This window comes from Podarcis tiliguerta, assembly GCF_965153285.1.
Source record: "Podarcis tiliguerta genome assembly, chromosome: 11".
In the NCBI taxonomy this organism is placed as follows: domain Eukaryota; kingdom Metazoa; phylum Chordata; class Lepidosauria; order Squamata; family Lacertidae; genus Podarcis; species Podarcis tiliguerta.
Window position 1 is genome coordinate 28,146,782 of NC_139544.1, and position 26,878 is coordinate 28,173,659.

Below are 26,878 nucleotides of genomic sequence, written 5' to 3' on the forward strand. Positions count from 1 at the left end.
ATTAATTAATTAATTAATTAATTAATTAATAACTTGTACCCACCCATCTGACTGGGTTGCTCCAGCTACTCTGGGCAGCTTTCAACGGAATATAGAACGCACAATACATCAAATATTAAAAGCTTCCCAGTACAGGGCTACCTTCAGATTTCTACAGAAGGTCATATAATTGTTTATCTCTTTGACATCTGACAGGTGGGCATTCCACTACTGAGAAGGTCCTCTGCCTGGTTCCCTTTGTGGTACTTAAAAGCACCTGAGGTTTGGATTTTACTGTGCATCAGTTGATGCATTGGCAGCCTTGTCTCTAGGTGTCCCACACCTGATGATACATACCATATCAAATGTGGGGCTGTGGTTGGGGAAAATAGCCTTGTGGGCCAAATTTTAACCCCATATCAGGCCGGATGTTCCCTTGCACTAGATAGCAAATAAATGGTATTGCCTTTGTTACCAATCTCTGGACTGGCGCAGTTCTGTTTTGATTCCTATCCTTGACTTTTATTCAAATGCCTCTATAATTGAGTGGTTTTATATGTTGGAAACCATTTTGGGATTACTGGTATGACAAAGTGTGGTCTGTAGAACTAAGAAACAACAGGCAAACAAATAATACATCTTTCAGAAGAAAGGGGAAGAAGGTATGTGGACTCTCTGATTGATTCATACAAACCACCAGAAAGTGTAAAGTTACCAGACTTTTCAAGCCATGCAAACTATAGGGGCATAAGAATGCCCCCAGTTTGATGACTTTCCTTAAATTGATAGGTTACTTACGAGATGGAGGACATCAGAATGGTAAACTGAAATTATTTCAAAAACCTCAGTAAGATCCCAGGCACTAGAAACCTGAAAATGCACAAAATTCAAACAGGTTTCCTTTCCCCCTCAGAGTTTTTGTCCATTTGCAGGTGAAATGAGGCAATCCTAAAGCACTGGTTTCTATATAAATAAGTGATTCTCTAAATATGCTAAAGTTTCTAAATTGAAAGAAAACACTGCAATGAGGATTGAGCCTGGTCAGCAGTTTCCACGAGTCATGGAATGTTGAATATCAGTCAGAAGAGGGAAAAATAGGGTGGGGAATCAGCCAAACTGACTCTATAATGGTTGACTGGAACCCTGAACAAGAACAGTTCTGCTGCTAGGAAATGAGGATACAGTGCTCTAGCTGTGAGTTCCACTTGCCCTATCAAACAGCACTCAGGTGGCTGAGTGCTAAAAAGAAGCCACTGGAAAACAATCAGCATGCTCAGTGGACTCCAAGAGCCACAGAAAGCTAAGTGGACAAAAGCAAAGGAAAACCAGGAGGGAAGGGAGAAGGCAAATTTTTCACACCTACCCCTTGCAGCTTAACTAGCTGTAACCCTCAACAGGACTACTGCGGTTAGGGGTTGAGGATACGCTGTAGGTTCCACTTAGAATACCTTCCCATTCTGCTCTTTCACAGCAAAGTCTTTCCCACACATCATCCTCTCTCTTCTTCACTTTCTGGAGTCCCATCCCTTTCTCTTCATATTAGTTAGCATATGATAAACTTTGAGAATCTGTTTCTGCCCCAATACAGCTTTTGTTACTCTCCTGGAGAGCAGACATATATATATACCTCTGCTGGTTTGAGCATATGCTTCTTTGTAACTTCTTTCCAATGAAGCACCTTTATTTGCAAAATGTAGCTGCCGAGATATTGGTTGGTGCCAAGCATTTGGAGCACATTACAGCTATGTTTTACCGGTTGCACTGGTTTCCAATGCATTTTCAGGCTTTTAAGTTCTGGATATTGGGACTGGGTTACTTTAAGCTCTACATCTACCCATATCAAAGTGCCTGCACCTTAAGATCATTCTCAGGAGCCCTGGAACAGGTAGTAGCTCCTCAGCTGTAGAATTTAATCCCATGTGGTTAGGCAGGTGCCTTTCCTTTATATATTCATGTGTCTTTAAAGATACTTCACTTTGGTTTTTAATAGCTATATGTTGGACTGTTCTGGTTTTGTTGTTGTTGTTGTTGTTGTTGTTTAGTCATTTAGTCATGTCCGACTCTTCGTGACCCCATGGACCAGAGGACGCCAGGCACTCCTGTCTTCCACTGCCTCCCGCAGTTTTAGTTTGACTATATTTTGTTTCCCTAGTGCTAGTTTTAGTAATGTTTTTGTGATTAATTTTATTTTATTTCACTTTTAAATTGTGATTGCTCAGTATGGTAAATCGTAAACCACTTTTTAGGCTCTTTGCTTAAAATGCAGTCTAAAAATATATTTTTAAAATAATACTTAGAATGGCATCCCATTTTTGAAACCCTGTAATGCAGGCAAATACCACTATTCTAGTGCAGATGGTAGCCTGTGTCTGAGTGAAAATTGCTGGCCTAAGGTTACCTGTTGAATTCATGGTAGAAAAGATATTCAAACTGGGAGCTTTCTGATTTGTAACACAGTCTTGTAATCATTACTCACATCAGTTCTTCATATAATGTGTGACCTTGTGGGTATAATCATGAATGGTTTCCTCCTCATTTGAACTCACGTGAGATAATATAAAGTTACATAATAGAATCCTTGCACAAACGATATCTCGAAATTATTGGTGTAAACACTGGTACGCACCACAGTCTACAGAGTTTGGATTGACTCATGATGATAGGTAGACTTGTTCAAATGTTACACTGGACGCAGGTACATACTGTTTCTATACATGTTAATTCATACACTTGTTAATTTCCACAGCTGAGCTACTGTGTACATAGTTTGTATATTTGTTGAGTGTAACATGTGAACACTCCTAGGGTTGTTGTTTTTTTTTTGCTCACATTGGTTGAGATCCAGAGTTTCTTCCCACCACCAGTAGGTACATTATGCTGTGGGGCGGGAGGAACGATAACTATTTTTTGCTGGTTTCTGTTTTCCCAGCAGCAATTCCCATGCTGTTCCAAAGGGTCCCCAGCCCTCTGGAAAAAATTTTTGGGAGGCATATGGGCTGTGGGGAGAGGGAAAATAAATGAAAGATACCTTCTTCCCCATTCCACCAGTAGGATTCCTCCTCTGAAAGAGGAGGTTTCCATCGACAGAAGGAGTCCTTCCATTTCTGGAAGGCACAGTTTGCATCCAATCCATTGAATACACCATATTTAGTATTATTTCTTAAAAAACATACTATTTTTGCTCCTCATTAGAAAAAACAAATGTGTTTTCTGCCATTTTTGTTTGCTGTAAAACCCTTGTCATCATAGCATTGCTGCAGTCCTGGTGCCTTGCAAAGTTATGCTAGCACAGCGTTTTCTATATCCCATCCTCAGTGCCTGGGAAAAGTAGATGTATGGAGTACAATACTTTTTAATTTCCCATCAAATGAAGTCACCCGCCACCCAAATAATTAGTGTCCAAAAAATTATTAATGTAACATCTTTATTATTGTTATAGCATATTTAGTTAGAATATTTTTTGCCCTCTTTCAGCTGGAAATATGTCCCAGAGCAGGGACGTGGGTGCCGCTGTGCTCTAAACCACAGAGCCTAGGGCTTGCCGATCAGAAGGTCAGCAGTTCGAATCCCTGCTACAGGGTGAGCTCCCGTTGTTTGGTCCCTGCTCCTGCCAACCTAGCAGTTCAAAAGCATGTCAAAGTGCAAGTAGATAAATAGGTACCGCTCTGGCGGGAAGGTAAACAGCGTTCCGTGCGCTGCTCTGGTTAGCCAGAAGCTGCTTAGTCATGTTGGCCACATGACCCAGAAGCTGTCTGCGGACAAACGCCGGCTCCCTCAGCCAGTAAAGCGAGATGAGCGCCTCAACCCCAGAGTCGTTCACTGCTGGACTTAATGGTCAGTGGTCCCTTTACCTTTACCTTTATGTCCCAGAACAGCCTACAAAGATCAAAAATATGTTTTGAACATTAAGACTGATTCAAAATATATAAGAAACATCCTTTTGTTTTTGTTTTGCCCAGTGTGCACTCTTAGCATCTCTTTTAGAGTAATATAACTTAGCTCAGCTCTTTAACCCTGGAGAATTTAGTTTACTAATTACAACTTGAAAGTGTTATATCACACTCAGTTCTTATTGGGCTGGAACCATACTAGGCCCTTTGCAAACCAAAGGGTCTTGAATCCTGCAGATGTTCCTGCTAAAAGAAGGGAGGGAGGAGATTTTTGTCTAATTTCCTATCCTCCTGCATTCCCCAGTGCCGTTTCCCTTACTGTTCCACAGGGTCCACCAACTCTCCGTAGCAGATTTTTTTGGGAGAACACAGGGAAGGAAGAACCAGTGATTGCCTCTTCCCTTCCACCTAAGAAAGCACCCTGTTAAGTCTAGGTTCATGACATTGACTCTGCTGAAAATTGTTGTATGAGAATAAAGAAAATCAACAGTTATTACCTAGTTACGTTTATAATGTTTCTAAAATCGAGATAGTTGCAACATTATTACATAAGAGGATTTCCAAGTAACACACACTGCATGTTTCTTTTATAGTTGCACTACTCAAACAATCTAAATCTCCCAGGCGATAAGAAGGGGGTAAGGATGAGGGCACTCTCTGCTCCCATCACCATTGCCCTCCATGAGTTGGAGGGGTGACGTCTGCAGCAAAGAAGACTTTTCTGTTCAAATTGTCTCCCCACACAATTTAGAACCATGGAAAATCAGGGTTCTCAAACACAAAGGGAGCCTTCACAGGTAAAAAGACTTCCTACTGTAAAGGTTACTCCTCTAACTCATGGAGGGCTATGGAGACACCAACTGGGGTTGCAGTAAGCACTCTCAGCCTCAGCTCTCATATCATGCAAGGGTTTTAGAATGCCTGAATAATAATTCTAGACATTGATTTACTATTTAAGGCATTTATATATCGCTTAATCTAAGTGGTTAGAACACGAGCAGGAAGACTTTCCAGAATTAAAATAAAGTTATCAGGAGAGGCATTAAGAGGTTTTTATCCTTACACTTTTAGCAGCCATTAAAAGTTAGTAACACAGCAGGTGATCATATGGGTAAGTGTAAATATTCTGAAATAAATAGCAGTTGGTGACCTGGAATGTCAGGGCTCTAGACAAGGGTGTGTGTTTGTCAATATATCCTACATGTTTTACAGACTCCTCAGGGAACAGGGGAAGATACAATTTCACCTTTTCTGTGCCAAAACATTTTAATTATATCTTCTTCCAAGTACAGCGGTTCAGTAACCAAGGAGCTGACATTGATGCATGTGTTGATAAAGCTGCAAACATTCAAAATGAGATTAACAAAGATTTTGAGGAAAGGGTGACAGCTAATTTTGCACAGTATTCTGCATCTAATTCAGGTCAGTGTAATCATAGAATATTTTATAACTCTTGTGTCATCCAGAAGGACTTTTATGATGCTTTGTGTTAATGAACATTTGTGTGTATGAAGAATATAGTTCAAAACCTATTTTTCATACAAATAAGAGCTTTTTATTACATTTCCATAGGTTGTAGCTATAAAAGGAAAAGCAGGATTTGATGATGATGATCAAAGTAGCTATTTTTTCCTAATATGCCTGAAAATGTAGGGAAAATGTATAAGAAACTTAATCAAGAGCATGTAGTTTTATGTTGCTTGTTTTCTACCAAATATTTTTCAAATCTATATTACATGTAAAGAATAAAAATACAATTTTTAATGTTGTATTTAGACCTTTTGAGCACATTTCAGAGTATTTCAGTTCTATTCTGCTCTTTATTTGAAAGCAGCTGACACTCTTCTTTCACTTTTCTTTTTGTTTGTGAAATTTTCTTTCTTTTTTTTTATCCACTCACTTCTCCATCTGCTTTCACTTTTGTTTGCTTGGGCCGTCTCTCATCCCAACTTGATAATGAGGAATGTGGTGTGACCCTGACCTCTATCAGCCCATGCATGACCTTCTGACTCCCCTACCTAACCTTTGACCTTTTCTTTGACAGCTTGATTAATTACCCTGTGTTATGATTTATGAGTAAGTGCTATGTAAAAATAATAGACAACAGGTGGTCCTCTAAAAACTTTTTGTGGCATGTTTTCTTTTCCTGCCTAACTTGATGAGCTATTTTAAGTTGGAAACTTGGTTGAACAATGTGTGTTTGGCAGTAATACAGCATTTTTACACATTTGGACACAGCAGTGGAATTCAGGAGCCTGAGAGATGAGGTGTAACTGGGATGAAAATATTACAAAGTGTTAGCAGGGTGCAGTTGCCAAAATGCACATTGGGTGGAAATACAAAAAGGAGTCAACTGACATTTCAGGCGTTTCAGTCTCAGGTCACGTCTTGAGAAAATTGCTCAAATAATGGAGGGGGCATTTTTCAAGCTGAGCTGCATCTCCAACAGCTATGTTTACTTTTACGCTTCACTAGTGACTTCTGATTGGTTGTCATGACCTCATCCTACTGTTGCACCTAGGATGTTGCAACAGTGACACATAGGTACTCTTCTTATGAAAAAGATGGGAAATAAACAGAACATACATCTTTCAAAAAGATGAATGGCCATTCTTATGTCCATTTTAAACATGCATAAATCTAAGTTACAGATCTTAGCTCTTTGGGTTGCTTTTCCTGAGGATTAACTTTGATCTTGCTTCAAATGTTGTAAATGGGTTTCTTTTTTTAAAAAAAGAATCAAATTGGTAAAGCTCAAGAAAATGATCTGCTACAGATTCTTACTTACAGGCCAGAAAGATAGTTGCATAGGTCAAGGGATTCCACTCTAGCCTCTGACCTCTCTGGTCACATATGGCATCCCATTCTGGTGAATTAATATGCAGGACTGAATGCTTTCAGCTCATTATTCATTTTCCAGACATAAGAGGTTTGTAGAATTCCAGAATGTATCTCAAATACTTGTTATTGCTATTGACAATCCTATTACTGGCTAATATTCTAAAACTAATATGCTGTATTAGTTTTATGTATATACAGAGAGTGTGGGGCATTTTATACAGACTTCTAAAACAGGATGTGACCATTATATTTTGCTACCTAACACACTTGTGGCATTTTGTGTGACACTTGATACAAAGCATTCTTCAGATTCTGTGTAGTTGCTAACAGTTGTCTATCTATCTAAGCTTGCTTTTACTTCATCTTATCATCTGAAAGTCAAGTAAGTTCATATATAAAATTGAAAATAAGCTTTCTGAAATAGCTGTTTGGAATGTCTTCGTAAGTTACACCACCCTCATGCAATAGACTTTGGAGAGATATCAGATAATATCCTTGTGGTATATGTTCTGCCGGATAGATTTTAGAACTGATGTTGGATACTATCAAATTGGGTATCTAGCAAATAGCTTTGTTTTCCTGCATCTCTCCTGAAAACATCTATCACAACAATTGGTGCTAATTGGTCTGTGCACATGGACTTGAAGATTACTGAATACTGTATTCTGTCTCAAATATAGTATATTGCAGTTGGTTGGTGCCAATATTTCTAACAATCTGCAAAGCATATTTGTATTGGGGGAAGGGAGAGAGATTTATCTAATAAGGTTAGAAAAAGCAGTATTGTCAATTATCTTTGAAAATTTTACTTAATTTAGAAAATATGGCTTTCCAAATATAGGCATAATTAAATGGCTGCTTTTAAAAATGAAAGTAATATTAAGAAGTTAACCTATGGGTTTGTTTAGTTTTTGAAGGCATTTTCCTACATCTAATTGGGCCACCTAGACTAGAAACAAGGCTAGTAGCTACTGATCAGTTGATACTGTTCTGAATAGTCATTTAAATATGACGGGGTAGGGTGTGCTTCTGCCTAAATTGAGGTCATAGATTAGTATTTGCTCACTTTCCCTAAAAGGTACATTATAGGTTGTATGCCCTTTTTATAAAACCAAAGCTTTGTCTTACTACTTGCCACAACATATTTTAAATCTTTACCTAAACATAGGTTGATGTCAACTTTGCTTTAACTCGGTGAAGCCAGTGGTAATGTCCAGAACTTATATGGGCTTTGACACTGATAATTTGGTAATAGAACAATTTTATTTTACATATTAAAATTGAATAACTTCCTTTACAAGTGTGCTATTCAAAAATCATGCAGATTGAAATATAAATATGAAAGATCCCAATGAAATCTTTTTAAAAAACCCAATCCTGCATTGTTTGCAGAAGTGAAGAGGAAACAAAGGTCATACTATGGTTAAAGACATAGATTAACTTGTGATAGGTTGAGTTGATAACAATTTAGCAAAACTGATAGAGGTTAAATTCTGCTGTGGTTATATATGCTATGTTGCATTTCTACATCCTTTTATCTGAGCAAGTATTGTATATTACACCTAATCCTCTTTCCTATGCCTATTTTTCTTCATATAGTTTAGGCTGAAGGGGCTGAGGACAAAAGATGGAAAAGAATATGACTTTATATCAACTTCCTTACAAGCAAAGCAACATTTATAATGGGTTTTTAGAAAGAAACCATGAAGTGTATGATAGAATTTCCATGCTAATTTATTGTTACTCTAACAAATATGGTATTTGAAAAAGTTTTAAAGAGCTACTGAGGGTTGGTTTGTGCTGTTTAAAACCTAATTGATAAAAATCCTTTAATTGATTTATGTTGCTGTGATTTTTGAAATGGATTCATTTTTCATCTGTTGATGTGTCTTTGAAAAATTGACATTATGTCCTCATAAAATTGGACAAATGAGTCATGTAATTTTCAGTTACATAATCAATAACTTAGACAAATTTTACTTCTCTGGTGATTTATGTGTGTCTGTTTTTGTGAGCAACAAAACGTGGATACAGTTTCACATTTCAGTTACACATGTAAAATCATAACAAATACATGAATTTTACATCTTGCATTGTAGTGAAAGTAAGAAAGAATCAATACGCAGAACATCTGCTCAGAATAAACAGGTCAGGAACATGGACAGCAAACTAAAGCACTGAGCTCTGCAGGGCACCGCTTCTGAATGGTTATAAAAAGTTAACCAGTTTTTTCTCTGCATGTTGTTTAAAATAGTATGAAAGGTGCTTTGTTTAGTTGGTGTTATTTCATTAGTAGTTTTGAATTAGTCCCTGAAGGCAGGAATCTGTTTTTCAGAATATTACACATTTGGATCCTAAGTTCATTTTCATAAATATCTGAATTGAATCATCTTATACTCTAGTACAATTTATACTTTATACATGATCACTCCATTCCAGAGAAAAAGGTACGTGTGAATGAATAGGTTCACTCTGAAGAGAGAGCTGAGGGGGAAAAGATGACAGGAGATCACTTACTCATGGTACAGAATCTAGGAGGCAATTTTCTCTTTGGCCTGTGGTGACCTTTTTGCCATGTTCCCTTATACCATAGACAGTGAACTGAATGCCTCTATTTCACCCTGCTTAACAGAGTGCAACAGTGTTCTTTAACTTTAGTTTTGGTGGGAGGAGAAGGTATAGCAGAAATTTGAGAAGGGCGTGAAAAGTTGTACAGGCACAAGGAAGAGGAGTAAGAACGTTCTTCAAATGTGATTTTAATAACTAGTCGAGTGTGTCCAACTGTAGAAAATCACCAAGTGACAATCTGTCTACCTGACAGTTACTACAATGCATTACAAGATTTTTGAATAGCTACATAGATTAGAATAAAGCAACACCAAATAAAGTATCCTTTGTTAACTTTGATCATCTATATAGGTAGTCTTTCATCTGCTCACTTGGTCTGTTAGGCAGAAGTTATTTGTTGGATTAACTAGGTTAAAATGAATTTTACTTCAATACCTGGAACTTGTTTAGTAAACTATAAATAAGATTTTCAAAATAATCTTGAAGATCCACAAATTATGTGTTGGTATTTTGCTTTTGTTTTCTTTCCCCTCCTTTTGCATAGGTATTTCAGTATTTTGTTTAACCTACACAAAATGCACCATGCTTTCATATATTCTTCATTAGTAAACATTTTCTGAGAAAAATAAAATATTAATTTCTCCTAAAGTCTGTGAAGACGATACATCATATAATTCCAATAAAATTGTTCAGGTCTAAACTGGTAACTAATTCATTGATTTCTTAGCAACATCAAATAATCACAGTTTATATTGATTCATTGTTACTCTGCTATCAGTTTGTGAATTATCTTCTATGGGACAAAAGTGTTTAATAGTTTAGGCTGTAATCCTATACACAGTTTGACTGCTTAAATCCCTTTTAAATCATTCTGATTTTTAAAAAAAACCAACAGCACATAAGATTGGAGCATAAAGCTGCCTGAATAGTTTTTAAAAGAGGCAATGGTGGTAAAAGTAAAAGTTTCTGTCAATGAAGCATTAACTATATATGCTAGTGACCATGTTCTATAATCACTTTTTTATTTTAAAAAACCTACTTTCTGAAGAATTGCATACAATATTGAAAAGTTATTAAAAGGTTAAAAAGAACTAGGCAAATAAGTGAACATAAATGTAGAAACACAAAATGAATGAAACAGTTCTATCCTTTGTCAACTTTATGAAAATATTTTAAATATACATTCAAGACAATAAAATAAAATGTAAACCATTTCAAAGGCAAAATCTGTATTGTATTCTTTTTCTTCTTCCTCTGACATAGGAAGGCTATGGAGTAATAGTACTGAATCCGAATGAGAACTATATTGAGATTGAAAAGACAAAAGCCCAAGTACAGCTGTCTCCTGATAGCTCAGATGAACCTGCAGAAAAGAGAGAGAGAAAAGATAAAATCCAAAAAGATACAAAGAAGCGACGGGACTTCTATGAGAAATATCGGAATCCACAAAAAGAAAAGGAAACAGTGCAATTGTATATTAGAGTAAGTTGCTCTATTTTGTTTTGGGTTAACACTGATTAATAGAAAAAATGTTTTAATTTCACATACATAGTTGTACTCTAAAAATGTGGTTTCTTCATTTATATAACTAGCAAGTACTAAAAGTAAAACTGTCTTCTTTCTATTGTTATTTTCATTTGCATTCAATGTGAAAGTGTGTGTGGGGGGGGTGGAAATCGTACTTAATTTCAAAGAGAAACTTCAAATAAAGCCCTAGGGAACATAATATGCATTCCAGAGACAAGGACTGATTTGAAAAGTAATTTATGAAATGTTTTTTTAGTAGATGTGTGTATAAGATCTGTCTTTCAGAAACACTCTTTAAATACAGTTTAGGCAACATGTTTTACAGATGGTGACTGTTTGCAGCATTATGCTGTTATATTCTTGAGAAGCAAGAATATTAAATGATAGTCTAATACTTTAACATATTGCCTGATAAATTAATAATATAGTGAGCAAAATTCTGATGTTGATATTGTATGGTTGTACCTTTACCATATAACGTAACATTTTTGTATGAGTACCCACCCACTGTATTTCAGCTAAACTTCTGAAGGAAGATAAAGGGAGACAGTTATTAATAAATACCTTAATAAATATTTAAGCCAAAATAGTTCAAGAACAGTGCAGTGAGGAAATTCTGCCCCTTGCTCTTTTCTTTTCTTAGCCAGTGAACCTTTGCACTTTGTAATACTAGCAGCATGGGATCGTTATAACAGTGCTACCCAAGGATTTCTAATTCTGCAGGGGGCACAAACAATATTATTTGCACTTTGACACATTCTGCTTCATATACATATGATGCATTATACATTCGAGACATATTCATACAATTTTCAAAGCTCTTTTTATAGAAGTTTGCATTGTTATTCAAGAATAAAATATGTCATAAATGCTCCAGTGTCATTAGAATGTTCTGCCTAGGATACCTAGGATGATTGAACAGTGAAAACCCGGTGGGGGGGGGGGAATAGGAATATTTTGCATTTTTTTTTGCATGTTCCTTATGATGAGGATTAATGTTACTCTAGATGACTTCAGTGTATAAAACAAATACAGTTTAACTAATAAGTTTAACTTTAGATGCTAAAATGAAAGAAATGGGAACCACTTGCATGTCTATATGAATGAATGAGGAACAGGAAAGAATGAGGAAAATAATAGCTGTATTTTAAAGAGCAACTGAAAAGTGTTGGCTTTTCCATGTTACTTCCTTATATGATGTGCAGTAGATTACTCATTAGTCTGCTCCACTTTAAGAGAAGCACCTCCTCTTTTAAGGTAAGAGAACCTTGGTGTTGTACAGGGTGTTGTACAGCTGCCCAGATTTGAGACCCTTTCCTGTGTTTCTCCTTGGGTTTGGGTAGTTAGGCTGAAAACAGGACCTGATCCACGGTGCTGTATCATTAAGTGTGAATTGCTTTCATCCCGATGTTCGGTGAGAATGCCACTGCATGAAGTACTACCCATTACATTGCTCTTTCTTGCCTGCTAATCCAGGTCACCTATTAGAATACAGCTTAGAGCCAAAGATTTCACTGCACAAGCAGAACACACCTCAGAATTCAAATATATCTCCACAACTAAAGCATCACCAGAGGGCCACATCCCTTGGTGACCTGCGGGGGGGGGGGCTGCAGAGGGGAGAAATTGATGACATTCACCGTCCTTGAAGTCTCAGTTCTACCCAGGTTGAATTCATTGAGAACACACTAAAAGTCAAAATAAATAGGCAGACTTCATAGCACGGATGTTTCAAAATTACTTTCAATTACTTCGTGCTTTGTTTATCAAAATGACTAAGAGCACTTCTCTATGAGAAGACCAACCCTTTTGTTTCTTGTTTGCTAGCATATGAATTAAGATTGGACCATTATAGGTAGTGAACTTATATTGTTGAAAGTTGACATTGCCACACCATTGCTCTTCTGTATATCTGTATGTACAGTGATAATATTTTTATTTCTCACTTTTTCACAGTGGTTTTTTTGTTTTCCTTTGTTTTGCAAATTTACCTATTAAATTCCACATTACTGTGTGTTTAGGCATCTGATGAACAGACAAATTAAGGTAGATCTACATGACTTGCATTAGAAGGTGCTGTTTTCCAGTCTTGTAGTACTAGGGTCTGAGAAAGGTTTGTAGTATGCTCAGTGGACATTAAAAAAAATACAGTTTGTGCTAATTCCTACTAGGAGAACACTGGTTGACTACTCCCATAAACCCATAAGGGATGTCACCAAAACACAGTGGAGTTATACCCAAAGACAGGCAGACAGGCAGACCAATACTAGTTAATAATTAAACACACACACAACATAGCTGCAGAAAGTAGAGAAGACAATACTCCTATGCAAGAGAAAATCTTGTTTTACTAAATGCATTACCACTTCCAAATACACTACTGAAGAGCAGTTAAATACTATCTGCATAATAGTCTATACTGGTTGTGTTCTGGGTTTGTTTGTTTTTTAAGTACCGGTAATTTATTCAGCAAAAGCTTGAATATGTTAGCTTTATAACTTAGTTATTTTAATTATTACTCTCTCTTTTGTAACTAATATATACTTAAATATCTGTGAATGGCCCAGTTTTCCATTATTCAAGAATTCTACACAAACCTCTATGGTAATCCATATTTACAACCATAAGCTACAACTGAACGGAGGTCTCTGCTAAGGCTTTTTCTATGAGACGAATATAAATAGAAATGACTAACTAGCAGATTATGCGTACCTTCTGAAGCTTTAAGAGTACAGCTTGAAAGATCAAAGTGCTTATTGTTTCAAGCTGTAAATTTTTTAACTATGAAATAATGTACTTGCCAATGTATGTTACAGCTTGTTAAGGGGATTGATTTGGTCTGGGTAATAAACTTCATCTCACACAATATGGCAGGAAAGCTTACTTACTGTGTTTTCTTATAAGACAATTTTTTGTTCCTAAAAACATCTGCCAACTGTGTTCAGTAGTCAAAAGAAAAATGTCATGTTTCATAGGATTATATTTCATTCAAATCTAAGGAAGAACTCAGTGGAAATTTGAATTAAATACAACATTCCATACAAAAGAAAATGTTTCACATGAGATTATTTAATTAAGGCATTGTACACTACCTAATAATATGAAAGTATCTTTTTAAGGAGTCAAATAGCTGAACGTACAGTATATACTTTCATGCCTTTAAAATATATTTCTCCTGTGTTTATGGACACATTATTTCATTCAGACCACCAGAGGCTGCTGCTGTTCATACTGGCAAATGTTTATTCTGGAAACATAGCTCCCAAGCCAATAAACTCTAAGCATATTCATTGCTGAACTTAAGTAAAAAAAAACTTTGGGATGCAAACTTAGATTAGCCCGAGAGCTTGAACTCATCTAGTAGAATGTTTATTTCGAAGAGCTGCACCTCTACATTTTATTCCAAACTTTTTGAAACTCCCCTCAATTTCAGAAAATGTCATGATGCATTGTAGGGGGCTACTATTCAAGAAAAACCAGCTTTGCTTCTTTAGATCCTGGCTGTTATATTTCAGCATAGATTGTATGGAACATAGAGAGACAAATGTTCTTCCATCTGCATGGTATTAGATAAACCTTAAATATAACATTAAGGCACAAATGATGCATGCATGCATATTTCCCAGTTGTGTAACTATACATTTTATTTTGCATCTGTGAAATTGCAACAATCCTTTAACCTAAGTCTGCTCCTTTTAAATATATTTGATTGCAACTTACTTTTTTTATAAATTCTTCAGTGGATTATGTAAAAGTTTTCTTCACTGGCAATTAATGCAAAATAAGAATCAATAGGAGATAAAAGTAAGGAAATCAGCATATAATGTTGGGAAATGTGCTGCAAGCAACCTTTGTCATAACCCTTAACAAACACAGTATTGATGCAATTTTTTATTTAATTTTTTTTGGAATGTATGTTCATTTATGAAAAAATCTAATTCTAGGATCTAGAATATAACTTATTTTGATTAGGGGTGGGTGGCATGGGAACAGGGGTGAGAAAAGTCCCCTCCCCCATTTGTTTATCACTAGCTTAGTTGCAAGCTTGAGCAGTAGTAATAACAGTAGCAAAGTGAATGTCCTTTTGCCATGTATCCAGATGAATGAAATACCTATGTGCTAGTATAAAACTTTTTAAATCGGAGAAAAGGATGAGAGAGAGCAGCTTTCTTAACAGAAGGTGACAACAGGAGGAATGGCAGCAGGAAAGCTCTGCAAGAAGAACACAGCATTTCTGCTCATTGTGATATTAAGCTTGCGTTATACTCTTTAATATGGTCCTCTCCTTCCTCACATAGTCTCATATTTTCTTTGAGAGACCAAGTTGTCATAGAAAAACATTGACTAGTCTCTAAGTACTTCTGTAAATTCTTCCCATACCCTTTCCCATTCCCCCAGTATTTTTAGGAGATGATTTTTAGTGGAGTGGCCATAGCTCAGTATACTTTATATACAGAAAATCAAGTATCTTAAGTTAAAAGGATCTGGTAGCAAGTGAGGCAAAAACCTCTGCCTGGAATCCTGGAGAGCTGCTGGCACTCTGAGCAGGTAATATTGGTCTGCCCTGAAATAAGACAGTTGATTATTATGCAGTCCTATACACAATTGGAACCAGATACCTAAAAGAGTGCCTCTTTGGGGCCCAGACACAAAGGAGTCATGGTGAGGGGCACAGACAACAAATCAATACCAGGAGTTAAGAGTTGGATTCACATTGGCCACAAGATGGAAAGGTTTGGCACAGGCATTGGGCATGTATACAGTGATCAACAAGCCCACTTGCTGGTGGATCAGGAATAGGGGGTAACCAAATTTATGGCACGAATCACATCTGGAGAGTCCTTCTGGTCACTAGTAGGGAATGCTGGGGGCCCTTCAGACCCTGAATGGGCATCTGAACAGAAGCACTGCCCTCCAAGATCCCTTAGGAGGACCCCACTTCGGAGCACAGGGGCAGCACCCAGCCAGCTCCCCTAAGGATCCAGCCCAATGCCTCTTCCACTTTATAACTGTGGCAATTGCTATGAGGTAGGCAAAATCTACAGATGTAGCCCAATTTGTCAGCAGGAAACATCCTGCATAGCAAGGTATGCAAGCTAGGTTGTCAACCCGCTTTCAGAACAGTCCTGGAAACCTGTAAAAGAGGAAGGGTTGGAAGGAAAGTTCAGCAAGAACTGTGATGCTTATGACACTGCAGCTCACCCTTTCAAACCCTTCAGAGCGGACCTAAGTAGGTCCACTCCAAAGCTACATCCACTGGGAGCCTGCTGATTGGCTCCCAGTGTCTTGCAAGATCTCTCAGCAGTACAGCCACACAGGGCTGGAAACTGCCTCCAAACCCAGAAAAGGCAGTGTTGGGCTACACATGTCGCTCCCTGCACCAGGTAAGAGGGAATGGAATTTCTTCTACATACCCAACCACCACTGCATTCTGCATCCTGCAGATAGCAGGAGGTGCATTCTGCATGATGTCAGAATTGGTCCTTTTCAGTGGTAGCTCTTACCCTTTGAAAATTTCTCCCATTACATATCAGGCAGTTACCTTCTTTGTCTTTTTGGCCCCTGTTGAAGATGTTCCTCTTTCAACCAAGTTTTCCTAAAATCTTTATCCAAGCTGGTATCTGGATTGGATTGGATTGGATTTTTTGTTGTTGAATTGCTGTATGCAGTGGTGTTTTTAAACTGTTTTTATATTTATAATTGCTTTTTAAAGAATTACTTAGATATATGCAGTTGTTTTTACTGTTTTTATATATGTAACTGCTTTGTGTATGTTATATTGTAAATTGCTTAGGGATGCCCCATAAATGAAATTAATAATAATAATAATCTTGGGATAAGCCTTATGGAACTCCTTTGACTTAATTCTGATTAGACATACATAGAATTCAAGTTCAAAATAAGCAGCATGAGTACATTATTGTGATAATGTATGCAAAATACAGAGGCAGCCCATGTGGGTTCCTCCATATATTGTTGAACTACAACTCCTATCACCTCTGACCTTGGTTATGTTTGCTGGGCCGGATAACAGTTGTAGTCCAGCATCATCAGAGGGCCATAGATTCCCCAACCCTGGTTTAGATGGAATGAAAGAGGAATATTTGCAACCTGTGGTTAATATGCTGATTATAAATTACCTGTGGCTCCCATCACAAATGTTTTCCTCAGCTCCTGGATATTAGGTTTATCTGATCATTTTTTTAAAAAGTGCTTGTGCAATGCAATTTTTCAAAACAACAGCTTTTATGCACTAATAATCTGAATTTATTTGAAAGCCATACAGTGGTACCTCGGGTTACAGACACTTCAGGTTACAGACTCCGTTAACCCAGAAATAATACCTCGGGTTAAGAACTATGCTTCAGGATGAGAACAGAAATCGCACGACGACGGCGCGGCAGCAGTGGGAGGCCCCATTAGCTAAAGTACCTCAGGTTAAGAACAGTTTCAGGTTAAGAACGAACCTACAGAACAAATTACGTTCTTAACCCAAGGTACCACTGTACGCACAAGAGTGGCAGTTTTGAAAAATGTTAATTCATAACTGCATTCTATTATACTGCAGAGTGAACGGACTTGCTTCAGGTAGCATCATGTGATAGGGGAATAAAATAGGCTAGGAATTGGTTCTGAATAGTGCAGCAAGAAGTTTTTTAGAGTGTTAGTCCTGGCAGGGTTAGGAATGCAATTTGCACTCTGCTGTAGGCAACAAAATGTATTGGGCCAACACTGGCCATCACACAATCTTTCTGATTTATAGTGGATAGCCTCTGTGTCTCATGTCCAGAGAAGCTACCAGTACAGCGGTTTACAGATGAGGAACTATTAGGTACTAGTTATTAAAAGTTTTTTCCTCAAAATAGGTAGAAAAATGCGCCAAACATATTTTCTCATTAACAGTTTCCCCCTACAAAGTCCTGTTCTTTACAAAGATTAGAAATGGCTGGATAAAATGTCAGGGTTGTGGATCCCTTTGTGCATCCCAACCACTGGATCTAATAAGATTTACTGCAACAAATCTACAAAAACAAAATTGATCGTTTTAAGTTTTTTCCAAAGAAGACTTGTTGGTCACATTTTGTCTACCAGCTTTTGTAAAGAAGGGTGATTAGGAAGGACTCTGCTTCATAAATGTAGGTAGCAGAGATACATGAACTCAATTTTGATAATTCTATAGCTGTTCACTCTTTACTACTAAATAACCCATCTTCATCTATGGATGAGTCACCTGCTGACAACTTTTATTCTGTAATCTCTGATAAATATTATTATTATTGAATTACTTAAACAATTTTTATGGCTTTTAATCCATTGAGAGCTCTGAAGGCAAAGGTGACAAATCAGTCTAGAAATGACAGGAGATCCTGCTATACAGAGTTTCTTATTTCCCAGTTATCTGTTTATATCTGACTACATTTTAAGCCAGCTTGCAGATATTTACTTTTTCGTACAAGCTTTGAGGCCTTTTCTTCGTTTTTGAAACAGCATTCCTTTTTAAGTGTGCAAGGAACAATACTCCACAGAGTCATGAAATCTCTCAGGGAAACTTTTAATCCTATTTTTCCTGTTTTCATTTAAATTGGCCACTTAAATAGTTGTTCGCAATGACTGCATCACTTTAGTTGACCCTCATCATACAGCTTTTTGAAGCTTCTCTGACAGAAGTGGTAATGAAGTTTGTTTTCATTTAAAACAATCTAATTGAGATTCAATTCATTATATTTCCCCAAGGACTACTAAAAGAACAAGAATTATAGCAGTTATATGCTAAACCAAAGCACTGTGGTGGCAGAAGCTTTATCATTGGATTCCTATCCATTGGATATTGGAATGTTCCTTGTGTCACTGGGTCAGCTAGACAGGGACAACAAATATTATTGGCACAATTTCATATACATAAATAATTCTGCTAGCTAAGTATCTGTCTGATGCTTTCTTAATAATTTGTGTATATATTCTTGGCTAAAATACCCAAACTTTTTTTTTTTAAAAAAAGTTAACCCTCAAATAGCTTTGGATTCTGGTGCTTCTACACCAGGGGTCAGCAAACTTTTCCAGCAGGGGACCGGTCCACTGTCCCTCAGATCTTGTGGGGGGCTGGACTATATATTTTTTGGGGGCAGGAATGAACGAATTCCTATGCCCCACAAATAACCCAGAGATGCTTTTTAAATAAAAGCGCACATTCTACTCATGTAAAAACACACTGATTCCCAGACCGTCCAGGGGCTGGATTTAGAAGGTGATTGGACCGGATCTGACCCCCGGGCCTTAGTTTGCCTGCCCATGTTCTACACACTTCTTCATTCACTCAGAGTAGTGCTAAATGCATTAATAATTCTCCATGTCTCTTAAGGTCAAAAGGGTCAATGGGGGTCTCTTTTTTAAAAACAACCGACACCCTTGTCATGCTGTTCCTTGGCATAAACACGCCACTGTAATGGACACTGCAGGGTTTACTTTCCTTAATCCAAACTGAAATGCATTTTCTTTGGTCAAGTAAGCGTTTTAGTATTGTGGAAATATTTATTCCATTGAGCTTCCCCAATAGAGGGCACTGCTGGGAATGAAATTACTGCATAACCTAATCAAGATTCTAGTTTAAATACAAGAATGAAAATAACCTGCTTTGAATATTTTGAATGGTTTTGTAACTTGTATTTTAAATGTATCAAACAGGCAGTTCAGAAAGAGTGAAATGCTTTTGTAGTCAGATCTTGTTTCAGTGTAAGTGGCAATGGTTTTAAAGTTGATCATCTGAATAATGATAATTTAAACACCGGAGATGGAGGGTTTGTTTCCAGAGAAGAGACTAGAGTTTTCACTCTTTCTGTGATATCACATCAATAATTCTATTTAGTATTCCATAAAAAAATTCCTAGTTTACAGTATACGTATTCAGCCACTGTTCAATTTTATACAAGTTAATAAAGCACTATTCCAAGTAAATAGCTGCAGCTATTAAATTCTTTTAGAAGTCATCATTAAACATAAACTATTTATGTTGTTAAGCTCCATATATACATGTAGGTCCCAGTTTCTGAGTACAATGCATTCTTGGTAAATAAGGTGAGTGTTAACATAACGAGCTAATTATTTCCATTATTTCCTATGGGAACATTTCTAATCCATGCTTTCTTCCTCCATGCTTTCTGCCTGAAACTGCTGGAGCCAATCAGCAAAAGCCAAACAAAGGAAAAATTGGTCTGTCCAGTCTCTCCTGCTCCCTGATTTGTCCAGTTTTCTTAGGATAGACATTAAACTAGGCATCCTATAATTCCCAGGATTTCCCCCTGGATTTAAAAAAAACAACAATCGGTCTTACATTGGCTACTTTCCAGTCCTTAGGTATAGAAGCTGATATTAGGAACAAGGTCTCTCCCCCCCCCTTTTTTATTTTTTGAAGAAGAAAAGCAATTTCACATTTGAGTTCTTTGATAACTCTCAAGTGGGTGCCATCTGGGCCCAGCAATTTGTTCCTTTTTATTTTGTCTATGAACCCTAAAACTTCATCTCTTATCCCTACTATTTGCCTCAGTTCTTCAAGTACATCTCCTACAAAAGTTTGTTCAGGCAATGGGATCTGTCCTATATCTTCCATTGTGGAGACGGATAATCCATTCAGCTTCTCTGCAATCGTTGCAACCTTCATGCCAGGCAAGGAATTCGCTTTGCAACCTGTATGCCCATCACACACCCATCTGTCTGTGCCATCTGCCACTGGAGAAGTATCAATGACACAAGAAGGATAGTTTGTACTGAGTTACGTCTGGTAGTGTTGACTTTTGGGCAAATTTTTTGGGGGAAAGCTCAACAACTTTTGTGTCCAAAATTTCACTTTTTGAAACATGGCGACCCTACATTATTCCAACAGGGAGATAGTAATACATGTGACAGACAGTGCAAAGCAATGGAAAGACCATCCCTGCTGTCATTCGAAACAGGTCACCAGCTGGTGAACTTGATTGATTAGATGTCCTCTAGAAAGGTATGTGGAAAACATTTCAACATATTTTTTCCAAAACACTGCAAAATAACATTTCGAAAATATCAAGCATAGCCGGAACTACACATAATTTCCTACTGGCATCTTGGGGTCATTGGGTTGGGCTCGGGCTCCTCCCATGCTGACAAAGGCAGGAGAAAAATATCGTTGGGACATGGGCAGCTCCTGCTTGGACAAAGTCTTCTCTACTACAGATACTGTTTTGCCTACTTCTATCAGGCTAATTTCCTTATTTTCCCCCTCAATACTGATCTTTATCTGCTTTTTCTTACTCCTTCACTATGTCTGTTTATTATATCTTTTTATTAAGAAACTGCTCCTGGGCTCACTTCCTTTACAATGGCTGTCTCCCACCCTTTTTCAATCATGCTCCCCTTCCCCTGTTTGAACTTTGAGCCTTTGCCCCCTAAAAAAACTCTATTGACTTCAACCTTCCTCTTCAGTAGTTATCTCTGGCAGGGACTACTAGGAAGCAAGTTACGAGTCGGATTGCTTGCATGCCCCCTCCTTCCTTTGAATTTTGCACACTCTTCTCTCCCCAAAAAACAAAGCTAGTACTATCCCTCCTTTCTCACTTCTGGTCACAGGCAGGGACTTCTGGGACTCAACTCAGCAAGGAATTTCTTGGCGAATTTTTGCAGCTTGCCTGTCCTAGCAAGGGATTACTAGGCAATTTTTTTGCTGCTTGTCTGTTACAGTCTGTGGCTTCCCAACTAGACCAAAGCAGCCTGCTGATTTTCCACTCGCAGCTTGCTTCCTGCTCCCTCTCACTGTGCTTGGAGCACTGGTGAGCTTTATCAAAGGAGTGTGGATCTCCTCCCTGCACAAATGTTGGTGGAGCAGCAGATCCCTGTGCCAGCAGCCCCTGCGGCAACGGCAATAGCCCACAAGGCGAAACAGAAGAAAAACACTAGTGGAAGTGGCAAGGCAGAAGGCGGCTAGACGAAAGAAGGTGGAGAATAGGCGAGAGCACACACACACAGAAGCACATTCAGTTGAGTGCCTTCAGAATCCTTAAATTCAATTTAGTACCGGCTATGCCAAACACACACTATCTCTTTGCAACCCCCAAAAGAGAAAATTAGTATGCAGATGACACAACCTTGATGGCAGAAAGTGAAGAGGAATTAAAGAACCTTTTAATGAGGGTGAAAGAGGAGAGCGCAAAATATGGTCTGAAGCTCAACATCAAAAAAACGAAGATCATGGCCACTGGTCCCATCACCTCCTGGCAAATAGAAGGGGAAGAAATGGAGGCAGTGAGAGATTTTATTTTCTTGGGCTCCATGATCACTGCAGATGGTGACAGCAGCCACGAAATCAAAAGACGCCTGCTTCTTGGGAGAAAAGCAATGGCAAACCTAGACAGCATCTTAAAAAGCAGAGACATCACCTTGCTAACAAAGGTCCGTATAGTTAAAGCTATGGTTTTCTCAGTAGTGATGTATGGAAGTGAGAGCTGGACCATAAAGAAGGCTGATCGCCAAAGAATTGATGCTTTTGAATTATGGTGCTGGAGGAGACTCTTGAGAGTCCCATGGACTGCAAGAAGATCAAACCTATCCATTCTTAAGGAAATCAGCCCTGAGTGCTCACTGGAAGGACAGATCCTGAAGCTGAGGCTCCAATACTTTGGCCACCTCATGAGAAGAGAAGAATCCCTGGAAAAGACCCTGATGTTGGGAAAGATTGAGGGCACAAGGAGAAGGGGATGACAGAGGATGAGATGGTTGGACAGTGTTCTCGAAGCTACCAGCATGAGTTTGACCAAACTGCGGGAGGCAGTGGAAGACAGGAGTGCCTGGCGTGCTCTGGTCCATGGGGTCACGAAGAGTCGGACACGACTAAACAAAAACAACAAGGCTTAAATGTAGGATTGTATCAAGAGAAAAACCTGCAGGTTATAGAAGCTGCCTTTCTCATCTCCCCTCCAAGCAGAAGCCTCTTTTGGGATCAAGGGTGTGCTGAATGAAAAGGACTGAAGGAGAGGAAGGTTTCTCCAATACCAAAGGAGGCCCCTTCCATGAGTTATTGGGGTTCCCCCTTTCATCCTCAACCATCTGCAATACAACACTCTCAATTTTATTCTTGCCAGCTAAAATTTGTTTTTACTCAATTTTGTTGCAGCAGCTCCACTCTTTGGGACAGTTTAGGATGCTGCAAATGTTAATGTTGCATTCATAGCCTCTATGAAAAATCCACCTACTTTAAGTTTCCTTTCAGCACGGATTTACTGAGGTTTACTGCATATTCCCAAGAAGGTGGTAGAACACAGAATGACAGAGTCCTCAGACTTGTCCAAATTACTCTGTCTGATTTTCATCAAAAGTGTGGTGTGTTAATCCCTCCCTTCCTTGAATGCTATGGTCCTGATCTTGACCTCTTCCCTCGCTTCCATGGCTGCAATTTTAAAAAAATGAATAATAAGCTGAGTGATTTTTTAAAACATATATTTACTTTAAATTTAAATAACTGAAAACTTGAAAGATGCATGGAATATCCTTTTAGTTGCTTTCAGTAGGTAGTTCCTCTCTCACACCCACCCACCCACACCAGCTATGCATGGCTTGTGCTGGTTAGGATTTGCTCCCAATCTTCCAGCTAGGTCAACCAAAAAAATTAAGATATGATAGAGGGTCAGTAGAAGAAATTCATATCAAAACAACTACTCACCATGTCATTATGACAACCGGCTGTAACAAATGTGCTTCTGTTTTAACTTATGACGATTAATTGCTTTAAGTAATTTAATCTGACAGTGGCAGGATGTTGAAAGACTTGTGAAGATGTCATAAAAGCGACCTTTCTGCCCATGTGCAACCAAAAGCCATTTTTAACAAGGAGTCTCAGAAAGAGTGCAACTTCTTTTGTACTTTGTTAATTAGTTATTGATTTGAAACAATGCACTACAAAATATTGTCAGATTAGCTAGGCGCCAACAAGGTCACAGTGTGACAGTCTAGTCATGATAATCTTTGAGTGTATGAGTTGTTGTTTTTTGTGAATCCTTTTGTTCTTCTATCCTGAGAGCTAAATTGTCTCATTATGAGGCTTATACTCCTGGAAGAATATTATGCAGCCTAGAGGCCTGTAATTTAAATGCTTACGTTTTGTGATCTAAAGAAAATCATATCATGTTAAAGTTATTATATGTCACTTTATTAGTGGTCTTTAGTTTTCTGTGTTAGTCATTCTTCTGTTGCACTTCATGTGGAATATGAGCAGAAGTGACAGTGAATTGTGGGGCTGTGTGGAATCCAAATATGAAAATAGCTGACCAATATATAGTCAAAATGTTTTTATACACAGCTATTTAGAATCTATTGTTTCTTGTAGAAGGATAAAGATGAAATGGGAAATTATTGTAATTGGAGACCTATGTGTTTTAATTGCTGCACACTGTGAAGGGAGGAGGGGAGGGGCTTTGAATGCAAGCAAAAGGTTCGTGCATATTGTGGCTTATTAAGATGAGGTATGATTGTGACATTTAAATTGGGAATTTCGTAGCGCATGCTTCTTGCTTGTTTCCTCAGTGTAGCGGGTGTGTGATATCGTAGGACTAGTTGTTCTCCTTAGCAGACTCCACCTCTTAGAACCTTCCTTTGGGAGAACAGTCCATTTATTCCTACTCCCTGCTTCCTGTTCTTTAATTAATAACCCATAAGAGGATTTCTTTTCTTATTCCAAGACTGCTTAGTTTACTCAGAGGTTTGTGGTGAGGAACCTTATTTAAAGTTCCGTGAAAGTCTAAGGACACCATCTTGACTGGACCATTCCTATATGTATACTTTTTGGTACTCTGAAAGAACTCTAAAAAGTTGGTGAGATGGGATGTTTCTTTTGGAAACCTTGCAGGTTCTGCTTCCTCAGAACTTGTTCTCCTCTGTGCTCGGTAATCCTGTTTTTCATAATGTGTTCCACCAGTTCTCCCAGAGCAGATGTTAAGCTAACCAGTCTATAATTTATGAGTTCATCTCTGTATCCTTCCTTTTTAAAAAATAAAATAAAAAATAGTGTTATGTTTTCTACTTTCCAGTCCTTTGTTATGGAGACTGATCTTAGGGACAAGGCAAGTTACATATTTTTGTTAGAAGATTGGCAATCTCACATTTGAGTTATTTAAGAACTCTCGAGTGGATGCCACCCTATGATTTCTCTGTTTTTAAAACAATTTGTCAACAAGGCCTTGAACTTTGTCTCTTGACACCACTATTTGCCTCACTTTCTCAGACTCTCTTTCTGAGAAAGCTAGTTCACAGGGATCTTCTGCTGTGAAGACAGAGGTCAAGAATTAATCAAGCTTCTATGCAACCTCCTTTTCCCTCCTTTAGCACACCTTTGCCTCCCTTGTGGTCCAAAAGTCCAACGGCCAGTTTTCTGTTTTTAATGTATTTAAATAATTTTTGTTGGTCTTAATATTGTAACAATGTGCTCAATGAGGCCTTTTTTGCATTCTTTCTTGTCTCTGCCATTTGGGGAGAGTCATGTGCTCTGGGAGAGGTTTCTTTCAGCCCCATAAGCAACATCCCGACTGTAAGTGAGGTGGGAATGGAAGCAGCAGCATTTTTTTCTGAAGTGGAATGAGCCAAAATGTGCTGTAGAGGAAACAGATTTTATTACTTTATATTGCTGTATATCATAATTCAATTCCATTTCATGCAAAGTTACTCTATTACTGTTTGACAGTGTTTATATATAACCTATTGCAACATTATGTGCAATGTGTTGGCATGTAGTGACATTTGGAAAGGATATACACTTAGAACAATTTTTAATGAGTAGGAAGGTTTTATGTAAAATAAAACCTGCTTAGTTTCTAAAATTATCCTAAGGTGACCTTTAGCATATGGTTTGGTAATAAAAGATGTGTGTTGAGCATTAACCTTTGCTTCACCTATCCTCTGCCAAAGTCCTTTGAAATTTCCAAAAGTTAGAATGCTCAAATAATTTTTTGTTCCCTGGATGATAAATAGACCCAAGGAAGTCTGACACTCAGTGCTTCAATAATTATAAGTACATTGTGCTTCCATTCTACAGTATTATTTACAAAGAGGACAACTCGCTGCTTATAGCATTCATTACTTTACCACAGAGATGGGCAACTTTTTCAACTGTGTGGGCTCATTTGAAATACATTATGAAGATAACAGCTGGCCTGCATATTGAATATCATATAATTCACATAGTGTGGGTTTTTGTGCTTTTGCAAGCATGATGGAAACGACATTTGAAGTGCAATCTCATGCATGTTTACTCAGAAGCAAGTGTTTAATACCAGTTCTTCCCTAATAAGTGAACTTCGGCTGTATTTCACTTTAAAAATAATATTTTTGTTTATAATGGTAGTTTGACAATGCTGACAAAATCTACCTCATACATGATTACCTGCATTCAGCTAAAGCTTTATGCACTCTGGCAGTAAGTATCATGTACCGTCATCTTGACACACGTTCTACCTGCTGAAAAACTTGAGTCAAGACTGTTTGTACGTTAAAGTTACTGATCCAGTCATCACAGTATTATTATTTATTTAATGCCATCAGTATGCACAAGAGTATGCACAAGAGTACAAGAGGGCAAATGCCTGGTCTGAGGAGCTCACAATCATATTGTTAAGGAAAATTCTGGGTTGAGAGACTACTCAACAGCCCAGCTCATTGGGGTAAAAGTCCCCCGTGGGTCCATGAGGTCAGTAAAAGAAGGAAATTCCAGCCAAGCAATTTGGAGCAAAACAGTCAGTAGACTTAGATTCTTTATTGTTGTGCAACAGGTTCAACAGCAGCGAGTGAACCCTGAGCATGGGGTGACATTGACTTTTAAAACTTTCCCATCAAATCCCAGAATACAGTTTGCACAGCATCATAAATGCATCGTTGTTACATCACTAACATGTCACAAAAGGGGAGGGTTACACAAGATTAGCATAGACAGATATGTCAGGGCAACACCCAAGTATAAGATAAGCATAGGCAAACATGTCTTAAGTACCCACCACCCAAAAGTGCACTAGAACTTGCTTTGCATGTCTGGATCCTGAGGCAAGAGATTTGAGGTGATGAGATTT

At 38.0% G+C, this 26,878-nt stretch overlaps 1 protein-coding gene across 8 annotated transcripts in view; it reads left to right on the forward strand.

Moving 5' to 3' along the window:
* Nucleotides 1–26,878, forward strand: part of ARB2A (ARB2 cotranscriptional regulator A) — a 201,303-nt gene that overhangs the window by 63,856 nt on the left and 110,569 nt on the right. For all 8 annotated transcript variants that reach the window (XM_083404186.1, XM_083404191.1, XM_083404189.1 and 5 more), the window contains exon 7: nucleotides 10,542–10,760. In XM_083404186.1, coding sequence (XP_083260312.1) covers nucleotides 10,542–10,760 — 219 coding nt within the window. The remainder of the gene's footprint in view (nucleotides 1–10,541; nucleotides 10,761–26,878) is intronic.